The following is a 24553-nucleotide window of genomic DNA, read 5'->3' as shown; positions in this document are numbered from 1 at the left end:
TGCCAGAGCCTGAGGGGGATTTTGCTTTGATCTTCTCTGTGAGAACCTGTGTTCCCGTTTCACGAGGGTGGAGACTGCCTTACTACTGAGTCCCCTTGGAGTTTGTAACTCTCAAGCTGTCCACGCTGAGGCTCCAGCACGTCATCACCTACACCTGACCGGCTCCGGCAGTGGTTTCTGCTCCCGCACTGCTGTTTCTCTGATAAACTGTGATTTTCCGTATTTGGCTGTTCCTCTCTCCAGTTTGGGGCGCAGTGGTTTGTTCTGTGACCTTAGTTGTCTGCTGGATCTAAGAAGAGTTATTGATGTTCAGTTGTTTTTTTTTTCTTGTTGTGGGGATGGCAGTGATGACTTCCAATCTCCTTACAGGCTAGGTGGGAAGTCTCTGACCATTTACTTGCAATATGAATGGCTCACAGCTCGATAGAGGGGTGGTGCAAAGGTGTGAAGTAAGTGGAGTGTGGTAGAATGTGTGTGCTCTGACCAACAAAAGGTAAGACAAACAGAGACGTTGTCTGGAAACTGAGGAAGGGCTTTATATTTAAGCAGAACTTTGGCAAATGGAAAAACTTGGGGGAGGGACAGATAGCACTGTGGCCAAAGGCCCTCTGTGCTGGGAGAATTTAAAGTGGTGAAAGCCTGGCATGGCTGGAGCATAGAGCCTATTCCTGCCCAATTCTTACCTCTGAATATTTGATTAGAATTACACTTTACAATACCCATACCTCTCTAGTTCCTTGCTTCAGGGCCAGTGCTTGGAGTTAGAGTGCTTATCTTTCACTTTGGCCTTAACCCTCATTAAAAAAAAAAAAAAAAAAGGGCACTCCAGGGGTAATATAATATAGTATAAGAAGTCTTTCTTTCAAACTTTTTTTGAGCACAGATTTTGTATAACAACCCAATGTGTGTATACCCACAAACAACGGAAACACAAATTTCCCAAAATAATAACTCTACCATGTTCATTTCACTCTGATATTTTCTGATCTTTTCTATTTCATTTTTTAAAATGCTGGTCAGGACCCATCAAATTACATTTACAATCCGTTAAGAGGTTGTGACTCACAGTTTGAAAACCACTTGTGTAAGGGAAACTTGGTATATGAGTTAGTACTCTCAGAATGAGAGTACTTTCATCTTCTGCCAGAATTATGCCCAAGTATTTAGTAATTTTTTATTCTATTGTAAATGGTATTGTTTTAAATTTTCAATTTCTGATCGTTCTGTATATAGGAATACAATTGATTTACTTATATTGATTATGAATCCTGTGATCTTGCTAAAACCACTTATTATTAGTTCCACAGGTTTTTTTGTAGATTATTATTACTGCTTTAAATGTTTCATAGAATTCACCCGTGAAGCTCTTTGGGCCTCGTTTTCTTTGTGGGAAAGTTTTAAACTACAGATTCAATTTTTAAAATAGATACAGGTCTGTTTCCAGTTATCGTTTCTTGTTGAATGTGCTGTTGTAGTTTCTGTCTTTCAAGAGATTTGTCCATTTTATCTTATTCGTTGAATTTATTGGCATGGAGTTGTTCATAATACTCTCTTGTTATCCTTTTAATATTTGTATACTCTGTAGTGATATCACTTCCTTCATTCCTGATAATGATAACTTGCACCTTTCCTCTCTTTTTCATGATCTGTCTAGATTAGCAATTTTATTGATCTCAGCAAGTCAGATTTTGTTTATTGATTTTTCTCTATTTTTTTCTATTTCATTGATATTCATGTTAATTTTTATTTCCTGTCTTCTACTTACTTCAGGTTTCATTTGTTCTTCCTAGTTTCTTTTTTTTTTAATATTTTTAAAATTTAATTATTTATTTAAGATTTTTATTTTGGCTGTGTCGGGTCTTAGTTGCAGCGTGTGGGATCTTTGTTGAGGCATGCAGGATCTTTCCTTGCAGCACACAGGCTCTTTGTTGCAGCGTGCAGACTTCTCTCTAGTTGTGGCCTGCGAGGTTTTTCTCTTCTTTAGTTGTGGCATGCAGGCTCCAGGGTGCTTGGGCTCCGTATTTGTGGTGCGCAGGCTTAGCTGCCCCATGGCATGTGGGAACATAGTTCTCCGACCAGGGATCGAACCTGCGTCCCCCGCATTGGAAGGCAGATTCTTTACCACTGGACCACCACGGAAGTCCTTCTTCTAGTTTCTTAAGGTGCAGGTTGAGGTCATTGATTTGAGAACTTCCTTCTTTTTTTATGTACATGTTTAGTGCAATAAATATACGCCTAAGTATTGCTTTAGCAACATCCCACACATTCCGATATGTTGTATTTTTGTTTTCATTCTTTTCAGAATGCTTTTTAATTTTCCTTCTGATTTTTTCTTTTACCCTTGGGTTATTTTGACATGTGTTACTAAATTTCCAAATATTTGTAGACTTTTCAGAGATCTTTCTGTTATTGATTTCTACATTAATTCCATTGTGGTTATACTTTGTGTAACTTAAATGCTTTCAAACTTATAGATACTTGATTTGCGGCTCAGAATATGTTCTTGATAAATGTTTTGTGTGTATTTGAAGAGAATGTATATTCTGTTCGTGTTGGGTGGACTGTTATAGATGTAAATCAGGTTGCGTTTGTTGATAGTGTTATTTACCGTCAATGGTTGGGATTTGTTGAACTTCTTGGATCCCTAGGTTTATAGTTTTCATCTAGTTTGGAAACAATTTGGCTATAATTTCTTCAAAATTTTTATAGTTTTTTTTCCTTCTTCTTTGGGGACTCCAACTGCATGTATGTTAGGCTATTGAAAGTTGTGCCGAAACTTCCTCACGCTCTTCTCATTTTTTGCCAGGGGCGGGGGTTCTTTTTCTTCTTGTTTTATTTTGGATAGTTTCTATTACGGTGTCTTCAAGTTCACTAATCTTTTCCTCATCTGGTGGTTTTTCATCTCAGACATCGTTTTTTTTCTTACTGATTTTTTAAAAGTAATTTTATTTATTTATTTATTTATTGGCTGCGTTAGGTCTTCTTTGCTGCATGTGGGCTTTCTCTCTAGTTGTGATAAGTAGGGGCTACTCTTCGTTGCGGTGCGGGGGCTTCTCATTGCGGTGGCTTCTGTTGTTGCAGAGCACAGGCTCTAGGCATGCAGGCTTCAGTAGTTGTGGTGCACGGGCTCAGTAGTTGTGGCTCACGGGCTCTAGAGCACAGGCTCGGCAGTTGTGTTGCCTGGGCTTAGCTGCTCCACAGCATGTGGGATCTTCCCGGACCAGGGCTCGAACCTGTGTCCTCTGCATTGGCAGGTGGTTTCTTAACCACTGCGCCACCAGGCAAGTCCCGTAGTTTTCATATCTAGAAGTTTGAGTCCTTTAAAAATATTTTCCATGTCTCTATTTGACTTTCTGAACATATGGAATACACTTACAAGTAATTGCTGTCCTTAGGTGCTAATTCTTTTTTTTTTTTTTTTGCGGTACGCGGGCCTCTCACTGTTGTGGCCTCTCCCGTTGCAGAGCACAGGCTCCGGACGCACAGGCTCAGCGGCCATGGCTCACGGGCCCAGCTGCTCCGTGGCATGTGGGATCTTCCCGGACCGGGGCACGAACCCGTGTCCCCTGCATCGGCAGGCGGACTCTCAACCACTGCCCCACCAGGGAAGCCCTTTAGGTGCTAATTCTAACATTTGTGACAGTTCTGGATCAGTTTTGAGTGATCGATTATTCTCATTATGGATCATGTTTTCCTACCTCTTTGCATGCCTTTTTAAAAAAATTTTTTCACTTCTTGAAACTTTATTTTGAAAAACAAAAAAAAGACAATAAAAGTGACCTCAGAAAAGATAATTTTTAAAGAGTGGCAGCAGATCCAGTGCAGCTAAGTAGTTTTATATATGAATTGTTACCCCTCCTCTTCACTCCAACCCCACCAAAAATCTGGAAATAAATGCAGAAGGATAATGGCCTAACACTAAATCATTCAAATTCAGCCTTTTTCACCTAAAATCACAAAATTTTAAATCTGTTCATCAATTAATTTCATCTTTTAATCTTTGATTGGATGCCAGACATTGTGAATTTTGCCATGTTGGGTGCTGGATATTTCTGTAGTCCTATAAATCTTCCTGGGCTTTTTCTTAGTATGTAGTTAAGTTACTTGGAAACAGTTTGATCTTATCAGGTCTTGCTTTTAAAATTTGTTAGGCAGGTCAGGAGCTTAGACAAGGGCTAATTATTCTCCACTACTAAGACGAGACCTTCCTGAGTACACTACCCAATGTCCCATAAATTATGAGTCTTTCTAGTCTGGCTGGCGGGAACGAACGCTTTTTTTTTTTTGGCTCCATGTGAACCCCAGGCACTGTTTCCTCTAATCCTTTCTGGTGGTTCTCTCCATGGCCTTGGTTGTTTTCCTCACAGGCATGTGCTGATAAATCCTCTGCTGAATTCTTGAAGGGGACCGTTGCCCGTCTCCAGAGTTCTCTTTCCCTGCAGCTTTCTCCTCCCTGGTAGTCTGTTGTATGAATTCTGGCTACTTTGGCCTTTCTAGACTCCTACCCCTGCTTCTTCAAAGGAGTCTTAACGGCTTTTGCCTCAGTTTCCTCTTATTGTTCCATGGCCTGATAACGCTCAAGGCAGTAAACTGGGGCAATTATAGGACTCACCTCATTTGTTTTGTTTTTAGAAGAATCTGTCCTTTTTTGCGTGATGTTCAGTGACTTGAAAACCATTGTTTAAAGAATTTTATTTGTTTTTTTGTTTTAGGCTGGATAGTGAGTCTGGTTGCTTGTTACTCCATTTTGGCTGAAGGAGGAGACTAATCATTTCTTTAAAAGAAAATATCTTACACATTAAAAAAAATCAGTAAGTCAGGATTCTAGAAACACAGAAATGGTGCATCAAAATTTATGCCTAGTGTCTGGTGAGCAAATGATCAGTTTAGTTTACTATATTCATGGGATTTGGGCTGATAATATTTAAGTTTGTGAATTAGACAGAAGGTCAGGTTGTCATTAAGAGTTTCATTCCTTTATCAATCTATTTATTCCTCTGCTTACTTGTACCTTCTTTTACATTATCTCACTGAGACTGTGGAAGCATTTTGGTTAGTGTCATAAATGTTACTTTAAGATTTCATGCTGATTATAGTTAGTAGAAAGTTTGCATTTTTTTGGTAATATTTGAATAGTTATATTACTTGAGGATGCTATAAAACTTAGGTTTGGGGGAACCTTTGGGAAATAGTGAGTCACTTCTAGATACTGAGTACAATTTATACCTTTTTCTAACGTTAAGCCTTAAAATTTTTGAATGGAATTCTTACAAAATGTCTTGGTATTTCATATTGTCTAAAAGATTGTTTTAAACTTAATTTAACCCTGTTCTTGATGATAGTGACTGTATTATTGATAAACCTTAGTGCCCCCTTAAATCTGAGGTATAAAATAGAGTAAATACAGTAGTATTTATATGTTGTATTCTCTGGTTAACCAAATATAATATTTTAACCTTGTGGAAGAAGCATAATTACTTCTTTTTGAAAACCATGGAAATGACAATAGGGCCAGTTATGCAGAAAATAGGGAAATTTTGGCAAAGTTAAAAACCAAGTTGAGGTGAAAATGTATATCATTTACAATTAAAACACTTAATATTTAGTTGAAATAATAGGCCATAGTCACATTGTATTTTTAAAGATATGCTTTAAAGATATGCTTATCATATAAGTACAAACAGATGAAAAAGCCAATGAAATAAATGTAATGAAATTTCTCTATCAGATCAGTTTATCACATTGCATCTTAAGATGATTTTACAGTGTACTTGGAGAGCAGGCAGTGTTAGGCCTTATAGAACTAATGGAGATTCATTTAAAATACAGGATGGATTTCATTTCCTTAGAGTCTAAGTTAACTTTTTAGAAATAAATTTATTTATTTATTTATTTTTGGCTGTGTTGGGTCTTTGTTGCTGCGCACGGGCTTTCTCTAGTTGCAGCGAGCGGGGGCTACTCTTCATTGCAGTGCGCGGGGGCTTCTCACTGCGGTGGCTTCTCTTGTTGCGGAGCACCGGCTCTAGGCACGCGGGCTTCAGAAGTTGCAGCACACGGGCTCAGTAGGTGTGGCTCTCAGACTTTAGGGTGCAGGCTCAGTAGTTGTGGTGCACAGGCTCAGTAGTTGTGGCTCGTGGGCTCTAGAGCGCAGGCTCAGCAGTTGTGGCTCACAGGCTTAGTTGCTCCGAGGCATGTGGTATCTTCCCGGACCAAGGCTCGGATTCTTAACCACCGCACCACCAGGAAGTCCTGTGAGTTAATTTCTTTTTTTTTAGAAAGAAAAGTACAGTCTTGGCAAGAAATCTCGTAACTGACAGCCTTTAAGTAAATATTAAATACTAATGTTTAATATTAATAACTTCGTAATAAAAATAAACATTTTATTTGGTTTCTGGTTATAAAAAACTCATTATAGAAAATGTGGAAAAAATAGAAAAGTAGACAGGAAAAAGATTACCCATAATTCAGTCATTGCAGAGATAACTGCTGTTAACATTTATTATATCCTTTTATATATTTACCTCTGTGTGTGAGAGTGTGTGTGTGTGTGTGTGTGTATTTAGAATAGTTGTTAATAATAATTTTTCTTTTAACCATTTTTAACATTGGCTCCTAAATGGGTAGATCAGTTTAATTTATATATTAGTTATAGATAAATTTTAAAATGTTGATAGGCTGTTACTACCTGATAGGCAGCATGGAATAACATTGAGTAGAAATCTGGGTTTAAGCTCTTTTCCTGCCTCTGATTAGTTGTGACCTTAAAACCACTTAAAGTTCTGTCTCTGTAAAATAAATTACCAGTGGGCAATAATAGTACCTTTCCTATTGCCTACAGAGGTTTTATTTTTGTTTTTTTTGGATAAAAATGAATGTGCCTTTTTTTTCTCTTTCTGACTTAGGACTTCACTCTGTATGACAGTCTCTAGGTCCATCCACGTCTCTACAAATGACCCAAAACAAATATTGTATATTAATGCATATATGTGGCATCTAGAAAAATGGTACAGATGAACTGGTTTGCAAGGCAGAAATAGAGACACAAATGTAGAGAACAAACGTATGGACACCAAGGGGAGAAAGTGCCACGGGGGGTCGTGGTGGTGGGGGATGAATTGGGAGATTGGGATTGACATGTATACACTAATATGTATAAAGTAGATAATAATAACCTGCTGGATAAATAATAAATAAATTAAATTAAATTTAAAAAAATGACTATATTACCCCAAAAAAAACAAAACAAGAGCAGCAACAAAAAAGAAATGAGTGTGCCTTGAAAGATGTGGTGTCAAATGTATTATTTTGTAATAATATTAAAAGATATCTAAGGTAGTAAATATTACCATGTCTGGTTAAATCTGATTAATTTCAAAGCTTTCTTCTCTTCCTTTCTTCCATTTTAATTAGGTAACCTTTATGAAAAGCCATTCCGCAGTAGCAATTCTTAGACTTTTTTGGGTCGGTTGAAAGCACAAGCTTTATTGTATTTGTACATATAATCTCTAAAAATTCTGTCTTTAATTGCCGGGTCTTCAGAGACCTGCAGAAACACTTTTATGACTTCCAGGATGACTATGCCTGTATATAAAGTAGTCTTCATCCATTGTTCACAGCGCCTGGGTTCACCTACTTGTGCTTCCAAAGTCTGACACACTCATGGAACTAATTTTTGTATTGACTAAATTTACAAACTGTTATCCCAAAGTCTACCAAACAGAAGGTTGCCTTTAGCTGGTTGTGTTCTCTGGAGTAATCTAGAGGAAAATATTACCTTCTATGAATTAGAGGCAGCAGTGAGGGATAAAATCAGTGCAGTGCTAAAGTAGGGTCTTGGGTTTACTAGACCATGTAACAAACTTCGTCTGTTGAGGATATGAATAGGTAAAGTCAAGGCTGTAAACAGTTTCATATGATGTCGCAGTGTTAAGGGTCGACCATTATTAGGCACCATTATGCTTTACGTAGTGATTGTGTTTTTGATGATTTTAATTCCTCCAAATATGCCACTAAATTCTAGTACTTCAGTATTTGTCTTTATTCCATACTAGATTCCCCCCTTTCCTGAATCATGGTATATATCCCTAGGCCAGTATTTTACCCCAAATAGGAAAGTTTTAAAGACCATTTTGGTGCCTGAAAATTATTCCATTATTGATAATATTGATACCTAACACGATTAGTAATAAATTACTTTCTCTTCAATTGTCTCTCTCTAATATTTCTAGCATTTCTCCTTGGTCTTTTAAATGGTATAAAGAATAGATTTTTGTTAGATATTACCCAGCTTCCCTAGAGTTGCTGACCACTGAGTTAAATAATAACTGCTGCTCACCTGGCGGCATGCTGTGTGGAGTTGCCTTGGTGAGAAGTAGTATGATGGCAAGTCATCCCTTCAATCTGTAGAGTCTGTGACTTTTTATTTTGGGCTCACGTTTGAAACCACTTTGTTTTTTTCTGTTTTTATGTCTTAACGTATAAACCAACAACTAGAAGTTACTCAGGGCTTTTTGTAACTTAGTTTGAACTTTGAGAGGTCATAACTGCCTTCCTTGAGGTGCTTTCCCAATATTCTTGAAGTAAATTTTGTGTTTGCCGAAGAGCGTGATTTTAGTGGTCATCCTTCATTTGGCCACAGCATACCACTTTCCCTTAATGGACTGTCAGTATAAATGCCCTGCCTTTCACTGGCCAAGGACTGAGCATGTAATTCAAGTTACACTTACTAGATATGTTAAAAAGAATAAGAAAATGGAAATTAAATAATGTTAAAATCTTTTATTTTATTAATGGATCAAGTAAGAATAGTATAAATGTCAGATTTGGTGGGCTTGTCGGTGTTTTTAACCCTTTTATGTGACTGTCAAAGAATTCATGTTTGAAGTAAGAGAGTGTGTCAGGAGTCCTCAAGGCCCCCCCGCCCAGGTTTGGTAATTGGCCGAGAGAACTCACAGGACTCGGTGTATAGTTGCACTTAGGCTGTGCCTTTTTACAACAAAAAGGATACCAAGCGTAATCAGCAAAAGGAAAAGATGCTTGGGGTGAAGTCTTGGGGAAACCAGGTGCAAACTTCCAGAGTCTTTGCTCAGTAGTCACACGGGTCGTGCTTAATTCTTCTAGAAATGAATTGTGACAACACTTCGCAACTGTTGCCAACAGGCAAGCTTGTTAGAGACACAGCACCCAGGGTTTTTACTGGGGGCTAGTCACATAGAAGCCCCACAACGGGCACATACCCAAATTCTCAACTCTGGGAATCAAAGCGGATGTTCAGCATAAACTGTATTATTTGTATATACAGTTTAGGCGCAGTGAGCCACTCTTATCAATTAATTGTGGGAACCCTCCCGAAATTCAAGTTCCCATAACTTCCCAGATGCCATCCAAGGGCCAACCTTGCAAGTAGGCCAAAAATAGCAGTCAGGCCTGCTGTGTTAATAACTCTTTTCTGTAGAGAAGTTTTAGCTTTCACTTTTCTTAGTTTTTACTTTTTGCATTGATAGTTTAATCTCAGATTCTGATTTCTTTGCTAGAACCTTCTTAAGCCAATTTTCTATATTATATTATTTTTACTTATTTATTTATTTTTATTTTTAAATATTTTGGCTGCACGACACGGCATATACAATCTTAGTTCCCTGACAAGGATCGAACCCGCACCCCCTGCATTGGAAGTGTGGAGTCTTAACCTCTGGACCACCAGGGAAGTCCCAATATTATATTATATTATTTTAAATGAGTCTGCTTTCATTGCATTATTTCATTCTGTGTGTATGTTATCTATTTTTTTCATAATCACCATTCTGTCATCTCTCAAGTCTTTAAATGGTAGCCATAATTCCCCAAATTGCTTTTACTTTGGCTGTTCCTACCATAATACCCCATACTATATTGGTTAGGAAACCAAGCAGAGAGTCTGTTAGTTGCTGAATACATCTGTTACAGGTTCCTAGAGAAGTAACCTCTAGGTCATTGGTTTTCAAACTGTGGGGTGCATCAGAGTTCTCTGGAAGACTTGTTAAAACACAGATTGCTGATTCCCTCCCCCAGAGTTTATAATTCAGGATGCCTGGAGTGGGGCCTGAGAATTTGAATTTCTAACAAGTTCCCAGGTGACGTTGATGCCGTTGTTCCTGGGGACACACTTTAAAAACCTCTTTTCTAGTTTATAATATAATCCACAAATTCATGTAAACAAGCATAATGTAATCTGTAGAATTTACATGTGTGAGCATACCTAACACAATATGCTGAAAGTGAGTGAACAGGTGATGGCACTATTGTCAACTCCTGTGTGTTGTGCACCTGCTACTTTTCCCTTAGGATGTTCATAGGACACAAGCTCATGTATATCAACATAAGAAATGGTATTAGAAAAGCCTACTTTATTATTTTTTTAAATTAATTAAATTTGTTTTTGTCTGTGTTGGGTCTTTGTTGCTGCACACGGGCTTTCTCTAGTTGTGGCGAGCGGGGGCTACTCTTCGTTGCAGTGCGCGGACTTCTCATTGCGGTGGCTTCTCGTTGCAGAGCACGGGCTCTAAGCATGCAGGCTTCTGTAGTTGTGGCACGTGGGCTCAGTAGTTGTGGCTCGCAGGCTCCAGAGCACAGGCTCAGTAGTTGTGGCGCACGGGCTTAGTTGCTCCGTGGCATGTGGGATCTTCCCAAACCAGGGCTCGAACCCATGTCCCCTGCACTGGCAGGCGGATTCTTAACCACTGCGCCACCAGGGAAGTCCATCTTTTTAAGAGAAATAAAAGATTTCTTATGTTTTGTGTGCTCAGTGAATCTTCCCCACACCACTTGGAATTTATCATGTCACTGGGATAATCACAGTCCAGTGGATTCTCTCTTTAATATTTTCTTGGGGAAAATGGATTAGCAAGGGAGATGCTAGAATTTAAGGTCTTTATTGGCTTTTCTTTCCAGCTGGGACTGCTTTATGGAAGGGAATGCCATTGAAATATGTTTCATGACTTCAGTGGAGTCAAAGAATCATAAGTTGGCAGAGTTTATAGCTGGTGGCAAGGTGGGCATGGTCATCATAAAAGATGGCAAGGCGGGTTTGATAATGAAATTCTGAGAATGTTCTGATCTACCTGGGATCCCTAGGTTGATAAGCAACCTAGTAACTCGCTTGGTATAGATTTTTTAAAAATCCAGGTTTAATAATGAAAATCTGATATAAGCTATCCTGTTATATATATCCTTGAGATTGAGTCTATTGAAAGAAGGCAAGAGCCTCAGAGCCCATTGAAAAAAGGCAAGATCGAGTACCCTGGAGGGCCTGTTGTATATATCCCTGTATGTAGTGTGACCCCCTCCTACCTGCCTTCACTAATGATACCTTGTGTTCATTTACTTTAAATAGCTGTGCTGTGGGGAAGGGGAAATACTCAGTTCTTAAAATGTGGGAGGAACTATTGGATATTGGCTCTAGTGTAATGATAACTTCTGGTGACCCAGAAGACTACCAGTGTGATCTAGTAGTAAGACTAGGTGCATGTGGAGAGGCAGGAGATAGAGTTTTGACCTAAGTATATATCTCTACAGCTATTTCTCTACACCTAGAGAAAATTGTTTCTTAGATGCTAAGTGAATAGATATCCTCAGCAGCTAACAGAATCTCCATTTAGCGTGATAGAGTATGGCAGAAGTAGCCAAGCAAGTAAAGCCATTTGATGCCGCCGTTAAAAACTTGAAAGATGCTGGGATGATGATCAGGAGAAAGACCCAAAACAAAACAAAACAAATCCCTAAAATATTCACACATTAAATATAAGGTATTTTAAAAGTCTCACTTATGTTAATATCATTGTTTATCTTGTGTTGTAGACTAATAACCTGTAATAAAAGAATTCTTTTGATGAGATGTATTGGAAAGTTCTTTCCAGTTTTAGTGATACTTATAATACAAATTGAGACTCCATAGGAGGCAAGGACCATATATTATTATGATTTCATTCTTTAAATTTACTGTTTTCCTAGAGCAGTTTCAAGTATCTAACTTTGTATTATAATGAAATATATATACTATGGTTAACAAGAACTTAGATAAATTATTCAATAAGTATTCAGTTCAGTAAGAAAAGAATAGTTAGTAGATTAATAGACTAGGAGTTAATTTTTTCATATTGCAATCTTTAAGAATTGTGGATCAAATTAGTTTTGTAGTTTCTGAGATTTTAATTATAAAGGCTTTGGCAACTCCCCAGCCCCGATCCAAATCATGCTAGCTGGAATATACAGTATTAAATGTGTCCAGTTAAGTGTTCTCAGTGTCACAGACCTTGAAGAATTACTTTAAAAAAAATTCTTTTTGACAATATGGCTGAACTTGGAGGGCATTATGCTCAGATAAACCAGACAAAGACAAATACTGCATATTATCACTTATAAATGGAATATTAAAAAGCAAGTAAGTGAATAAATACATAGATTAATTTGAATTTCTTGGGGGAAAGTTCTTTTATCTTTAAACATTGATTTGGTTTTGTTTGCTCATTTTCTTCAACTAGATAATGACTTTTTTTTTTTTTTCTAGTGAAAACTTTTATATTTAGAATTAGTCAGCTGGACTCAGTTTAGATGATCCCAATTTTGTTGGCAACATCCAAAGCGTCATAGTCAGGAGCCAGTCGAACATATGCCTTCTTCTCTCCATCAGGCCTGATCAGGGTGTTGACCTTAGCCACGTCAATGTCATAGAGCTTCTTCACAGCCTGTTTAATCTGGTGCTTGTTGGCCTTGACATCCACAATGAACACCAGTGTGTTGTTGTCTTCTATTTTCTTCATGGCTGACTCGGTGGTGAGGGGGAACTTGATGATGGCATAGTGGTCAAGCTTGTTTCTCCTAGGGGCGCTCTTCCGAGGATATTTGGGCTGCCTCCTGAGCCGCAGTGTTTTGGGCCGTCGGAAGGTGGGTGACGTCCGGATCTTCTTTTTTTTGTGGCTGTGTACGCCTTTCAACACTGCTTTCTTGGCCTTCAAAGCTTTTGCTTTGGCTTCGGCTTTGGGAGGGGCAGGGACTTCCTTCTTCGCTTTCGGCGCCATCTTCCGATAATGACTTTTTGAAGACAGGAAAACTATTTTGTTTTTTTGTATGTTCTGGGCACCTAGCCACTTTTGATTTGGTTTGATTGATTGATTCATTCGTTCATTCATTCACTTAGTATTTTATTGAGCAGTTATTATTCCTGCTTTTTTTTTTTCTTTTGGGCTGTGCCTCCAGGCTTGCGGGAACTTAGCTCCCCGACCAGGGATCAAACCGGGGCCCTGACAGTGAAAGCGCCCAGTCCTAACTGTTGGACTGCCAGGGAATTTCCTATTCCTGATTTCTTCCTGGTTAATGCTCTGTTTTTTTCTTCTAATTTGGTAAGATACTTCTAAGTTCTGAAAAATATGAGTGGAAAAAGGAGAAAAGTCTGTTGAAAACAGAAACTTTTTTAAGTATAAATATATTTTTAATAAGCTGATAAGAGTGTAGGGCCAGACCTGTATAGTAAAGGCTTATAAGTTGATTTTTAAAAATTGAGAACCAGAGGTTGTTTTTTTACTGCTATCTTCTGATGGTACTAATGCTGTAATAGTGACCTGATGACCTTAAATAGCTTTTTTAAAAACCTGGTTTTTCCATGGGAAGGGTAACCAAAATGTACAGAATAATGGTTTCCCATGTGGAAGAAGCAGGGTCAGTGGTGTTGGGAGTTTTACAGTTGGCAGTAATCTCAAGAATGCTTTATTATGATGTTTCTTTCACATCTTAAACATTCATTACAAATATTTCTGTATTAAATAATAAAGTTTGAATTGCCATAAGAAATCTGTTTTTTTACTTTGTAGGTCCATATTTCATTATTCCTTATTGATCTTCTAGGATTTTGTATATTGTGACAATTTAGATTAAAATTTTAAACTAGAATTGGTTTAATATTTGTATGAATAGGATCTAAGTCCTAAATATCCCAGGACATTGTGGATGTTCAGTAAATGTTTGTAGAATTGCAATTACATTTTATGTCTTCTTAGATACGATTCTGATAGGTTTTAATTAAGGCTCTTTTGGTTACAGGTAATAGAAACCGCCTCAGATTATTGAAAGCAGAAAAGAGAATTTACTTTATGGATACTGAATACCCATGAGCAGAAAGTCCAGTCAGGTTTGAGGAGAGATTTAAGTTTTGGAAAGCTAACAGGAACTAAGGCTAGCGATTCTCTCAGTCACTCAAAGGACACAGTCTCGCATGTGTCCCCTTTTTTCTCTGCATGTCTGTTCTGTTCTTTTTATTGCTCTTCCTCTCTCTCGTTATAGACCGGTTTTCTCTCCTTCTCACTACGCATGCCAGAAAATGGCTAACAGGCTGTATCACCTTGCTCTACTAACAATTTGATTAGCATTTCAGCTTTGAAGTTTTAGGAGAAAGAACCGCTTTGGCACAGTTTGGATCACATAGATGGCTGGCGATCTGTATAGTCCACTTCTTGTCAGCAAAGTGTATTGCCGGAACATAGCTCTTTGTTAAGAGAAATAATCTAGTAGTGGGTGCTTGTCACAATTTATTCTTTATGAAACTATGTGGACTTTCTTTCACTATAAAAATTTGGTCATCTGAGAAGTTATAAAGCGCATTTTAGATTTATCAGCATATGACATTTTATGTATAACAAGGTCACAACTTTATTATATGTTTATATTATATATTTATGATATATATAAATACATATTGTATGTTTATTATATTACTGTTATCAACCCCACTTTACAAATGTGAAGCTAGGCTCAGAGAAGTTAAAGACCATGTCCCAAAGGTCACCTAGCTAGTACATTACAGACGTGGCGTTTGAACCCAGATACTGATTCCAGAGCTCATGCTTTTGAATTCTCAATATATAAGATGCCTCCCAATATAAGGTGTTTTTGAAATATAAATAATTTTTACCTTAAGAGAAATCTCATTTAGCAGGCTTAACTAATGCCTGACTTTTTTGGTTCAATAAGTGATTCCTGAATTCCTCCTATATGTAGGTGCAATTCTAAGACCAGGACATCCAAAGATAAATAAGATGCTATTTCTGCCTTAAGTTGCTCAATCCAGGAGAGAAGACAGATACAAATCACTGAAATGCAGTGTGAAACTTTCACCTTTACAGAATGATTGTATCCATTTGGGACAGGCAAAGCCAGTATATAGCATGGCAATGAGTATTGTAGCATTGATTACCAAAGGGGTTAATACATGAGGGCTCTGAAATTATAGTGAATTCTGTGACTTAGAATATTTACTACCTACGTACTCCATGGGTCAATTTCTTTTGGTCACTAGACAAAGAATGGATAGAGTTTCAAACGATTGGAGGTTACTGTTTTCTTTTGATGGCTTCTTTCAAGGTCATTTTCTTTTTTTTTCTTTTTGGCGGCACGGCTTGTGAAAGCATGGAGCCCCAACCACTGGACTGCCAGGGAATTCCCAAGGTCATATTCTTGAGCATATAAAACTGAACAAAAGCTTGGTTGGTGGCCCACACAGCCATCAAGTGGGAAAATAGCCATAGCTACATTAGTGGTATAAGGGGTCCAGATCTCTGTGTGAGGCCTAGTCCTCTGGCCACAGGAGGAAATATACATAGGTGGAGTCCTGTGAGCTACAGAGTGATTGGTGGTGCAGAGCTGTGTCTTGCTCATGGGCGATAGAGCAGGAGCAGAGTCTGAGCAGATTGTGGAACAGGACTTTGATGTTTTCTTGGGTGTTGGTCTGTCGTTTCCCAGCTGCTTGAAAGAAATGGAGAAAATCAGTATGAGATTGAACCGAATATAAAATTGCCAATATTTGACCTTTTTTTGATTTATGAAAAATAGCAATTTCATGTGGTTTAATCTAATGTTTGCCGAGTGTTTACTCAGGACCTGTCAGTCTCCTAAAGATTCTAAATATGCTACCTAATTTAATTTAAAACTTGCAAGCATCCTGCAAGATTGGTCTACAGAGAAGAAGCCAAAAACCAAACTGGTGGGGTGGCATACCCAAAGACAGATAGTTATTAAGTACATGAATTGCAGTCTCTCTGGTTCTGAAGCCAGAGATTGTGCAGATTTGTACATTGAGCAGTTCAAGTAGACAGCAACCATTCTGAAATCATGTAAAAAAATAGGAGATGGCTTGTATCCGGAGAGCCAGTGAACCAAGATGCAAACCGCAAGTCCACATGGCCAGATATAAATCATAACAATGCCAGTTTATGGTTTTTCTTTGTGCTTCTGATTTTTGAACTGGCTGCACCACTAATTTCCAGATTATTAAAGTTTAAATATTATAAATAAGCAAGGTATGTTCTGAGAACGATGTTACGCTAATGCAGATTCATTTGAATAAGTTTTTTTTTTAAATTTTATTTATTTATTTAATTTTGGCTGTGTTGGGTCTTTGTTGCCGCACGTGGGTTTTCTGTAGTTGTGGCGAGCGGGGGGTACTCTTCATTGCAGTGCGCGGGCTTCTCATTGCAGTGGCTTCTCTTGTTGCGGAGCATGGGCTCTAGGCGTGCGGGCTTCAGTAGTTATGGTGCACAGGCTTCAGTAGTTGTGGCACACGGGCTTAGTTGCTCCGTGGCATGCGGGATCTTCCCAGACCAGGGCTCGAACCCGGGTCCACTGCATTGGCAGGCAGGTTCTTAACCACTGCGCCACCAGGGAAGTCCCTTGAATAAGGTTTTCTGATCTCACTAGCAAGATTACAAATAAGTTTAACCTCTTCTGAGGGCAAAATAAATTGGCTACCTTTGTGTTAAAAGTGCCTTTGCTTTTTTGGCACATAGAATAATGTTTTAAATACAGGAGGCACTTAATAAATGTCTTTCCCAATATAATTCTCTCTTACCTTTTTGCTGATGATGAACATTCTAGTTAAAATGTCTTTTGTGAGTTATTTAAGTTTCCAGGAATATGCAGACACTCCTCTGTGAATATGTTGGTATCTCTCTGGTTAATAGATGTGGGTCTAAAATTTACTTATAAATAATTTGTAGTTCCATCCCCCAAAGTGACTTAAATTTTAGGAAGAAAACTAAGAAATATATGTACCATCCAGAGAAGATTTTTGTGTTTGGGGGAAAGGGTTGATTTCTTTTTTTTTTTAATATGCAAGAACTTTTATAATCCAGTTTAAAAAAAAATTAGTAACTCAGACAGGTAAAGAACATAAATGAGCAATTCATAGGAAAAATATGCACATGCCCAATAAATATACACTATTTAAAAATTATTTTCATGTAATTTCAAATTTACAGTACAAAGAATTCATATAATCTATGTATGTATACAGATATATGTATCCGTTCGTATTATCTTCAGACTTTTTGAGAGCAAGCTGAAGACATGATGTCCTGTCATCCCTAAATACTCCGGGATGTAATCCCCAACAAAAAAGGACACTATTCTACCTATTCTGCATTCACCCGTCTAAATCAGGAAATCGGCATTGGTATGATACTACCATCCTATTCTCAGGCCCTTTTTAAATTTCACCAACTCTCCTAATGTCTCTTTTTCATTTCTGACCTATGCTCAATCCAGGAATACACGTTGCATTTGATTATCACGTCTCTTCAGACTGCTTCAGTTTGAAACTCCCAGTTTTCCCTGTATTTCATGTCCTTTAGAGTTTTAAGAAATACACACCTTAAATTCCGTAGATCTAATTTTTCTCATTGTCAAAGTTATTCTTGCCAGGTATACCACAAAAACGATGTGCTTTTGTCCTCAGTGCATCACGTCATTCCACCACTGATAATTGAATAGTATTCCAGGAATATGCCAGTATCCTGTTCTTCATCAAACCTTCACTCATCAGTTTAGGATCTGTTGAGAACTCTGTGAAATCAGTCACCTTCATGATGGTTGCCGAAAGATGATTCTCTGTTTCCATCATTCCTACTATATTTATTAACATTTTACTGTAAGGAAGAGCTTTCTTCCTTCTGCATTTATTTATTTATTCATCATTCATTCATGTGTTTGTCAATATGGACTCAGGGATGCGAGTTTTACTGAATGGGTTATAATTTATTATATAAATTATATAATTTATTATATAAATTACAGTAGAATACACACATCTTGAGTTATTCAGTTTTGACATACACATACATCCCTAACAGGATAACAGGACAACCAATCTTTTTTTTGGTGCTCAAACTTTCCCCCCGTTTGGCCAGTAGTAGCCCTTCAGGGTGACTCCTGTGTCCCTTTGAAGTGTCTGCATTATTTTTTGAGCATTTCTTTACTTTCTGGCACAAGATATTTTACATCTTCTTGTACTTTCCCTGCCCAACTTTGAAATTAACCATTTCTCCAAGGATTCCTGGTTCCTTTTAATGTAGGATGGGTTTTAGAAATCAGGATATACGCCATTGATATGCTTTTTGTTTTTTTTTGTTTTTCAACTTCTGACATTTTCATTTAACACATTGATTCTGTTTCCATGTCAGGAATGAAATGCCGCCAGGGAAGTGGTAGAGTGGCTCTTGTTTCCCACTTGGGGAGCCTGAAAATCAAAAAAGTGGGAGTAGTCAGAGTTGAGCTGTCAGTTGTTCTTAGTGGACAGAGTTAGGAAAATACATGGATGTATACATGCACACACACAAACACACAAATATATATGCATATACACATATATATCTATAACTACGTGTTCATTTTTCTGTGTGTGTATATATAATACATATGTATATATAGAATATCTACGTTGTATATATGTAATACAACCATGAATTCATATTTCTAATTCCATTCCAATACCTTAGACTTCTTTTTAGCCTTGCCCCTTCCTTTTAAATTTCTTTGTCAGTGAGAAAAATGGCCCCAACTATCCTCAGTATATTTACTTACTTGATCATTCAGTTTACTTACTTGGCCACTGTAACAGATCTTCCAACCCTGCTGCTCATTTCCTCTGTCCCTGCTTAGCTCCCAGAATGTTCTCAGCCACAGAGCCTGCCTGTGCTTCCATGTGGCTCCCCCAGCCTCCTCCTTGCCACCTTGGATACTCAGCATCTGTCCCTTACCTCTTGTTCCCAGTACTGACCCCTCACTACCCCATGTCCTTAAAGCGACATGAAAAGGTGGAGAGGGAATGCTCCAGAGAAGATTTTAAAGTTAGATTGCACAGTTTTCTTTATTTCCTCAATGTACTCGTTTTTTGGTATGTCCTAAAAAATTATGTATTTTAGTTTTAAGCTTAGTTTTAAAATGACGTACCCTTATAGATGCATTTTTCGTTCATTCATCTATTGGAATTATCCACATTATTGTTTTAATGCCTCCTTGGGATTGTCATAAACAGAAAGATTGTTTTCATAGATGTATTGTCACACTGTGTGTTTAAATACATTTATTTAGTGAGGATTTTAGTATCAGATTTAATATCTTGCGTTCTGATTCTCTTGGCTGCATTGGTACTGCCTTAGTAACCAATTTGAATGCTTATTGTTTTTAAAAACCTACCTCAATAAAATGTCAGTGTCAACATTAGCCGTTTGGAGCACTGATTCAACTGTTATCTTTCTGACACTTGTATATTTGGGTACTTACATATTTCCATGGCATTTTGGCTTCTTGAAGGATTATTATCCACCAATATCTAATTTAAAAATTGCTTATGCTTTTAGTGTTTCCATGGAATTCAATGGTTTTTAGGTGCCAGTTAGGACATTTGGTAGATTGACTAGAAAAATAAATGTTTAAGCAATGCTAGGATAAGTATGAGGTAATTGTTGCCTTGACAACTGGAAAACTGTTACGTTTGCTAAACAAAGGGATGGTAATATAGTAGTTTAATTTCTTTTTTGGCATGGAGGTGCTATATAAAAACATTTTATTTTAGCCTCTGAGATGGTCTGTATTTTTGACCAAAATCAGAAAAGCAGAACAAAAAGAGAAGGTAAGAGTTTTTTTTTTTTTTTTTTTCCCCCTGGTGATATACATGTACATACACCTAACAGGGTTGGTGTTGGTCAAAGGAATCTTGGTAAACCTGCTGGCATGATTCTTTGTATATCTCTGCATTGGATCAAAGTACAGTAGCCTCCGAATAGGTGTGTATAGTCTTGATTTTGTCTTGCTGCCACACTAAAAGACTGTGATAGACTTTATGGAGCATCCCCACAAACACTTTACCTCTCTTGCTACTAGAATTCAACTTGATTACTTTATTTCTGAATTGAATAGGGGGATAATATTTTAAACACCCCTCCCCCCATATACACAATTATACTGGCATCTGTTCTGTTTATGTGGGATCTCTTTGGTGTAGGACTCAAATTTTTTTTTTTGCGGTACGCGGGCCTCTCACTGTTGTGGCCTCTCCCGTTGCGGAGCACGGGCTCCGGACGTGCAGGCTCAGCGGCCATGGCTCACGGGCCCAGCTGCTATGCGGCATGTGGGATCTTCCTGGACGGGGGCACGAACCCGCGTCCCCTGCATCGGCAGGCGGACTTTCAACCACTGCACCACCAGGGAAGCCCTCAAATTTTTTTTGAAGTCACAATTATACCCCAGATTTTTGAGTAATAATAACAGCCTTTATTTGGTATTGTATGCTGGGGTCTGTTCTAATAAGCACTTTACATGTAGCAGGCATTTCAGTCTTCATCCCTGTGAGATAGTCACTATTTATTATATCTAGAGGCAAGGTCATCTGGCTACTAAGTGGTAGATTTGAACCTAAGCATCTGATTCAAGAGCCTGTGCTCTTAATTACTGTATTATACTGACTCATTAGTATAGTCATTCCAAGTGCACTGGAGAATATAGACAAGTATTAATACGAACGTTCAAAATAACCCATAATCCCAGTCACTACAGATTATAATACTTTGAGTATTATAATTGAGTTGTTAACTGTGGGAGTCACATTATGAGTATATAGGGGAGTTACTGTACAGTTCTGTCTTCTTTTTTATAAGTTTGAAATGGTCCTTAGTATACATTTTAGAAAGCAAAGGCTACATGCCAATTGTAAAAAACAAAAAAGGAACTTTTTTTTTAAGAAAAGAAACAGGAAGACATACTTTGGATAAAATGTTTTTATATACATACCCCTCCTTTCCACTCCCTTTCTCATAAGTTAATCACGCTTTAACAGTTGTTTTTATCTTTAATATGTATGTTTTTTCTATATGTATAGTATAACGTATTTTTATTTCTGCATTTCTAGAAGTAGAAAAAGTATAATACTTTAAAGACATATACATAGTACCAATCATCCTGTATTATGTTCTCATTAGATTTAATGCTAAAAAATATTGTATTCTGAGGAGTATTGACATTAGTTGAAAAAGTGAGAACAGTGGTTTAACTTTCTCTTTACACTGACTTATGGTGAGCAATCATTTAAAATGAGGTTTTGCCTTTCCCATTTTAAAAAGGAAAAAAGGAGGAGGTGCCAAATCTGAATTTACATTGGTTTAATGACTTGTTTACCCAACTCAGTGTTTCATAATGGTAATTGTGAATAGTTAAATACTTCTGGCATCATAACTGAATACTTTCTAATACTGGCCCCATTTTCCTGTAGTGGAAACTGAAGTTTAGGGAGGTTCAGTAGCCTATAAAGACTCATGTAGTTAGCATAGGAATAGAGCTGGGATTAGGACCTTGTCTTTTGCTTTCAAAAACTGTGCTATATTAGTCTCACATTACACTAATGATAGAGTGATAATTTATGGTCTGCTAAAATTACATACACAAATATGACCATGTAGGTTGTGAGTTTCATTTGTTTTTTCTGTAGAAATTCATACTTTGGTTAGCGTAGTTTCACTTCTAGACAATTACGTGTCTCAGAGTATCCTATTCTGACCATCTTTGTAATAACCTTAGTCCTTTAACATAGGCATGTTAAACAAATGTATACAGAATTCAGATTATTTTATTCATCTAATGATGAGAAATTAGGGACAGAAAAGTAACTTACCTAAGATGATACAAAAAAAAAATACAGGCAGAAATTAAGATCAGAACATAGACCTTTGCTTTTCCTATGCTCTTTTAGAGAAATTAACCCTGCTCTAACAATGTATTTAGCAGGTTTTTGTTAGACTTTGGCTTCCCTTTGCAAGTATTTTTGTAACAGACATTTTCTTTATATACCTTGCTGATTCCTCTTCATGTGTTCTAGCTTGAAGGAAGGAAAATATTACCCTTCAAAAATAATAATTTGCCCTCATGATATTTGAGCTAATTATTACTCTTTTCTGTCAACATGGATTTTCATGTTAGTAAGGATGTAGGATGGGCTTAGTTTTGGGGGAAAAGTTCCCTTTCTCAAATTCAAGATGAATAAGTCTGTTCATTAAGCATGTTTATAGTTTGCTGGGGTTGGAATGTTGCCAGTGTTTGATATTGAATATTAATGAAAAGAATACATAAATGGGTTTCTGTATACTAGTAGTCTAAATATATTACTATCCTATTCCCCCCGCCCCTTTTTGGTTCAAAATTCTCTATAATAAAAGTACCTAAAAAGCTTATCACTTCTTAAATATTTATTTGTTCCTGAGTAGGCACAAACATGCACTTTTAGATGATCTCTTTTTCTCTTCTACATTTCAGAATTTCTTGTTCTACATTTCAGAATTTTACTGGCTAATAAGGCAGGAAGTGTTAATGGGAGAGGTTGCAAGTTGTGGAGAGTAATGAACCTTATGGTCATGAAGAGTGCCCCTCCATTTGGGCTTGTCTAGCAGTAACACACAATACCAATTGAACCACAGAGTGGATTGATATCTTTTGGAAATTTTCCTAAAATTTCTGGGTGAAGTGCTGTGAGTTCCTTTCATATTCTTGCTAAAATAAAGCCACTAGCTTGTCTGGAACTTATTCAAAATTTTGACTGGGAAGATGATATTTTAAGAGGGCTAATTTGTAAAGTAGAAATGCATTTATTAACTTTAGGTGCAAGAGCAGTACAAAGTTATCAAATCATAGTTATATCAACAGATTTTAAAAGTAATAATGCAGAAATGATTATCCTTCTATGAGGTTACACTTCTGTTATGGCATAAATAAATTGAAATATAGGCATTTTCCTAAGTAGATTTAAGAAATCATATACTTGATATGTTTTGAGGGTTTTTTTTTTTAATACTGTTCATGAAATACATAGAATGTGAGGCAAATGTCCATTAAGGAGGGTGACCTGATATTTCTAGTTGTAGCACCCTTGTTTTGGTTTATGGTACCTCTCCACCTTTCAAAAAGTGATTAAAATTGTTTGACATATTTATGGTCACTTTTGTTATAGCATTAGAATTTTTTTTTGAGATAAATCTCTTCTAGGTGTATTAGCCACAACTATTAGGGATGAATTTATTTTAAGATCCAAATGAAATTGATATATTCATTATTTATTGCTGTATAACAGCATTTTTCCACCTTATGGTCTGTGGAATTTCTGCAGGATGTTAATAGATGTTAATTTAAGAAACGTTCTTTGGGGGCTTCCCTGGTGGCACAGGGGTTAGGAGTCTGCCTGCTGATGCAGGGGACACGGGTTTGATCCCTGGTCCGGGAGGATTCCATATGCCACAGAGCAACTAAACCTGTGCGCCACAACTACTGAGCCTGTGCTCTAGAGCCTGCGAGCCACAACTGCTGAAGCCCGCGCGCCTAGAGCCCGTGCTCCGCGACAGGAGAAGCCATCTCAATGAGAGGCCCGCGTACCATAGTGAAGAGTAGACCCCGCTCACGGCAACTAGAGAAAGCCTCTGTGCAGCGACAAAGACCCAATGCAGCCATAAATAAATAAATAAAATAAAATCTATTTAAAAGTTTTAAAAAATAAAAAAGGTTCTTTGGACAAATAGATTGGGAAATGATGAGGCAGAGTAGGAATTCATTCAATGAACTGATTTTCCCAAACTCCCAACTCTTTTTCTTTCTGGTGGAGCATCTTGGAATATTAGTATTTCTTGTAAAACACGTTGGGAAAAGTTACTTACATAATCTTTCTTTGGCTATAGAATTGATTAATATAAGTAGAACTCCTTAGAAATATAGATCCTGTGCAGAAAAGTACCTGATTATAAAAAGAGCAGCTAGATTAGGACTATTAAAAATTAAATCACAAGTGAGGAAACTTAAAATAATATTTATTGTAGACAGGAAGTGAACAGTGAACTCATGCCAAAGCAGTTGAGACATTTTGGCTGAGTTTTTACTTCAGATTTTTCAGACTGGATTTCTTCATGTAGTTTTCACCAGTAGTTTGAATGCATGTGGGTTTCCCCCACCCCTTTTATGATGTTCTACCTTAGCATTGTCTAGATAGGGATATAACAAAGCTAATCTGAATTTGGGTGGCTGCCAAGATATAGCCTAAATATTAAAAGAAATTTTCTTAGACTGAGTTTTAAGGATCTGCCTTTTCTTTCAGTGGTCATTTAATAAAAAATTTTGAATGAATGGGTAGATGGAGGGGTGGATGGAATGATATAATTTTAAGTTAGAGTATTGTATAGATTGTTTTTGTTAACAATACATTCATCTATTACAACTTTTA

The 24553-nt window shown here is 37.3% G+C and overlaps 2 protein-coding genes across 8 annotated transcripts in view; one reads left to right on the top strand and one right to left on the bottom strand.

The window, feature by feature from the left end:
- The window catches only part of ARID4B (AT-rich interaction domain 4B), a 127046-nt gene that overhangs the window by 23536 nt on the left and 78957 nt on the right, over window positions 1-24553 (top strand). The gene's annotated exons all lie outside the window — the stretch shown is intronic.
- LOC113613348 (60S ribosomal protein L23a) lies at window positions 12527-13060 on the bottom strand. The gene has a single exon (XM_027093998.1). The coding sequence runs from the start codon at window positions 13053-13055 to the stop codon at window positions 12585-12587; it is 471 nt and encodes a 156-aa protein (XP_026949799.1). The 5' UTR covers window positions 13056-13060; the 3' UTR covers window positions 12527-12584.

Source organism: Aethalodelphis obliquidens, unplaced genomic scaffold (assembly GCF_003676395.1).
Source record: "Aethalodelphis obliquidens isolate GAN/ISIS:26980383/991018 unplaced genomic scaffold, ASM367639v1 scaffold87, whole genome shotgun sequence".
Lineage (NCBI taxonomy): Eukaryota > Metazoa > Chordata > Mammalia > Artiodactyla > Delphinidae > Aethalodelphis > Aethalodelphis obliquidens.
The sequence above is the reverse complement of the archived record's forward strand: the minus strand, read 5'-3'. Positions and strand labels throughout refer to the sequence as shown.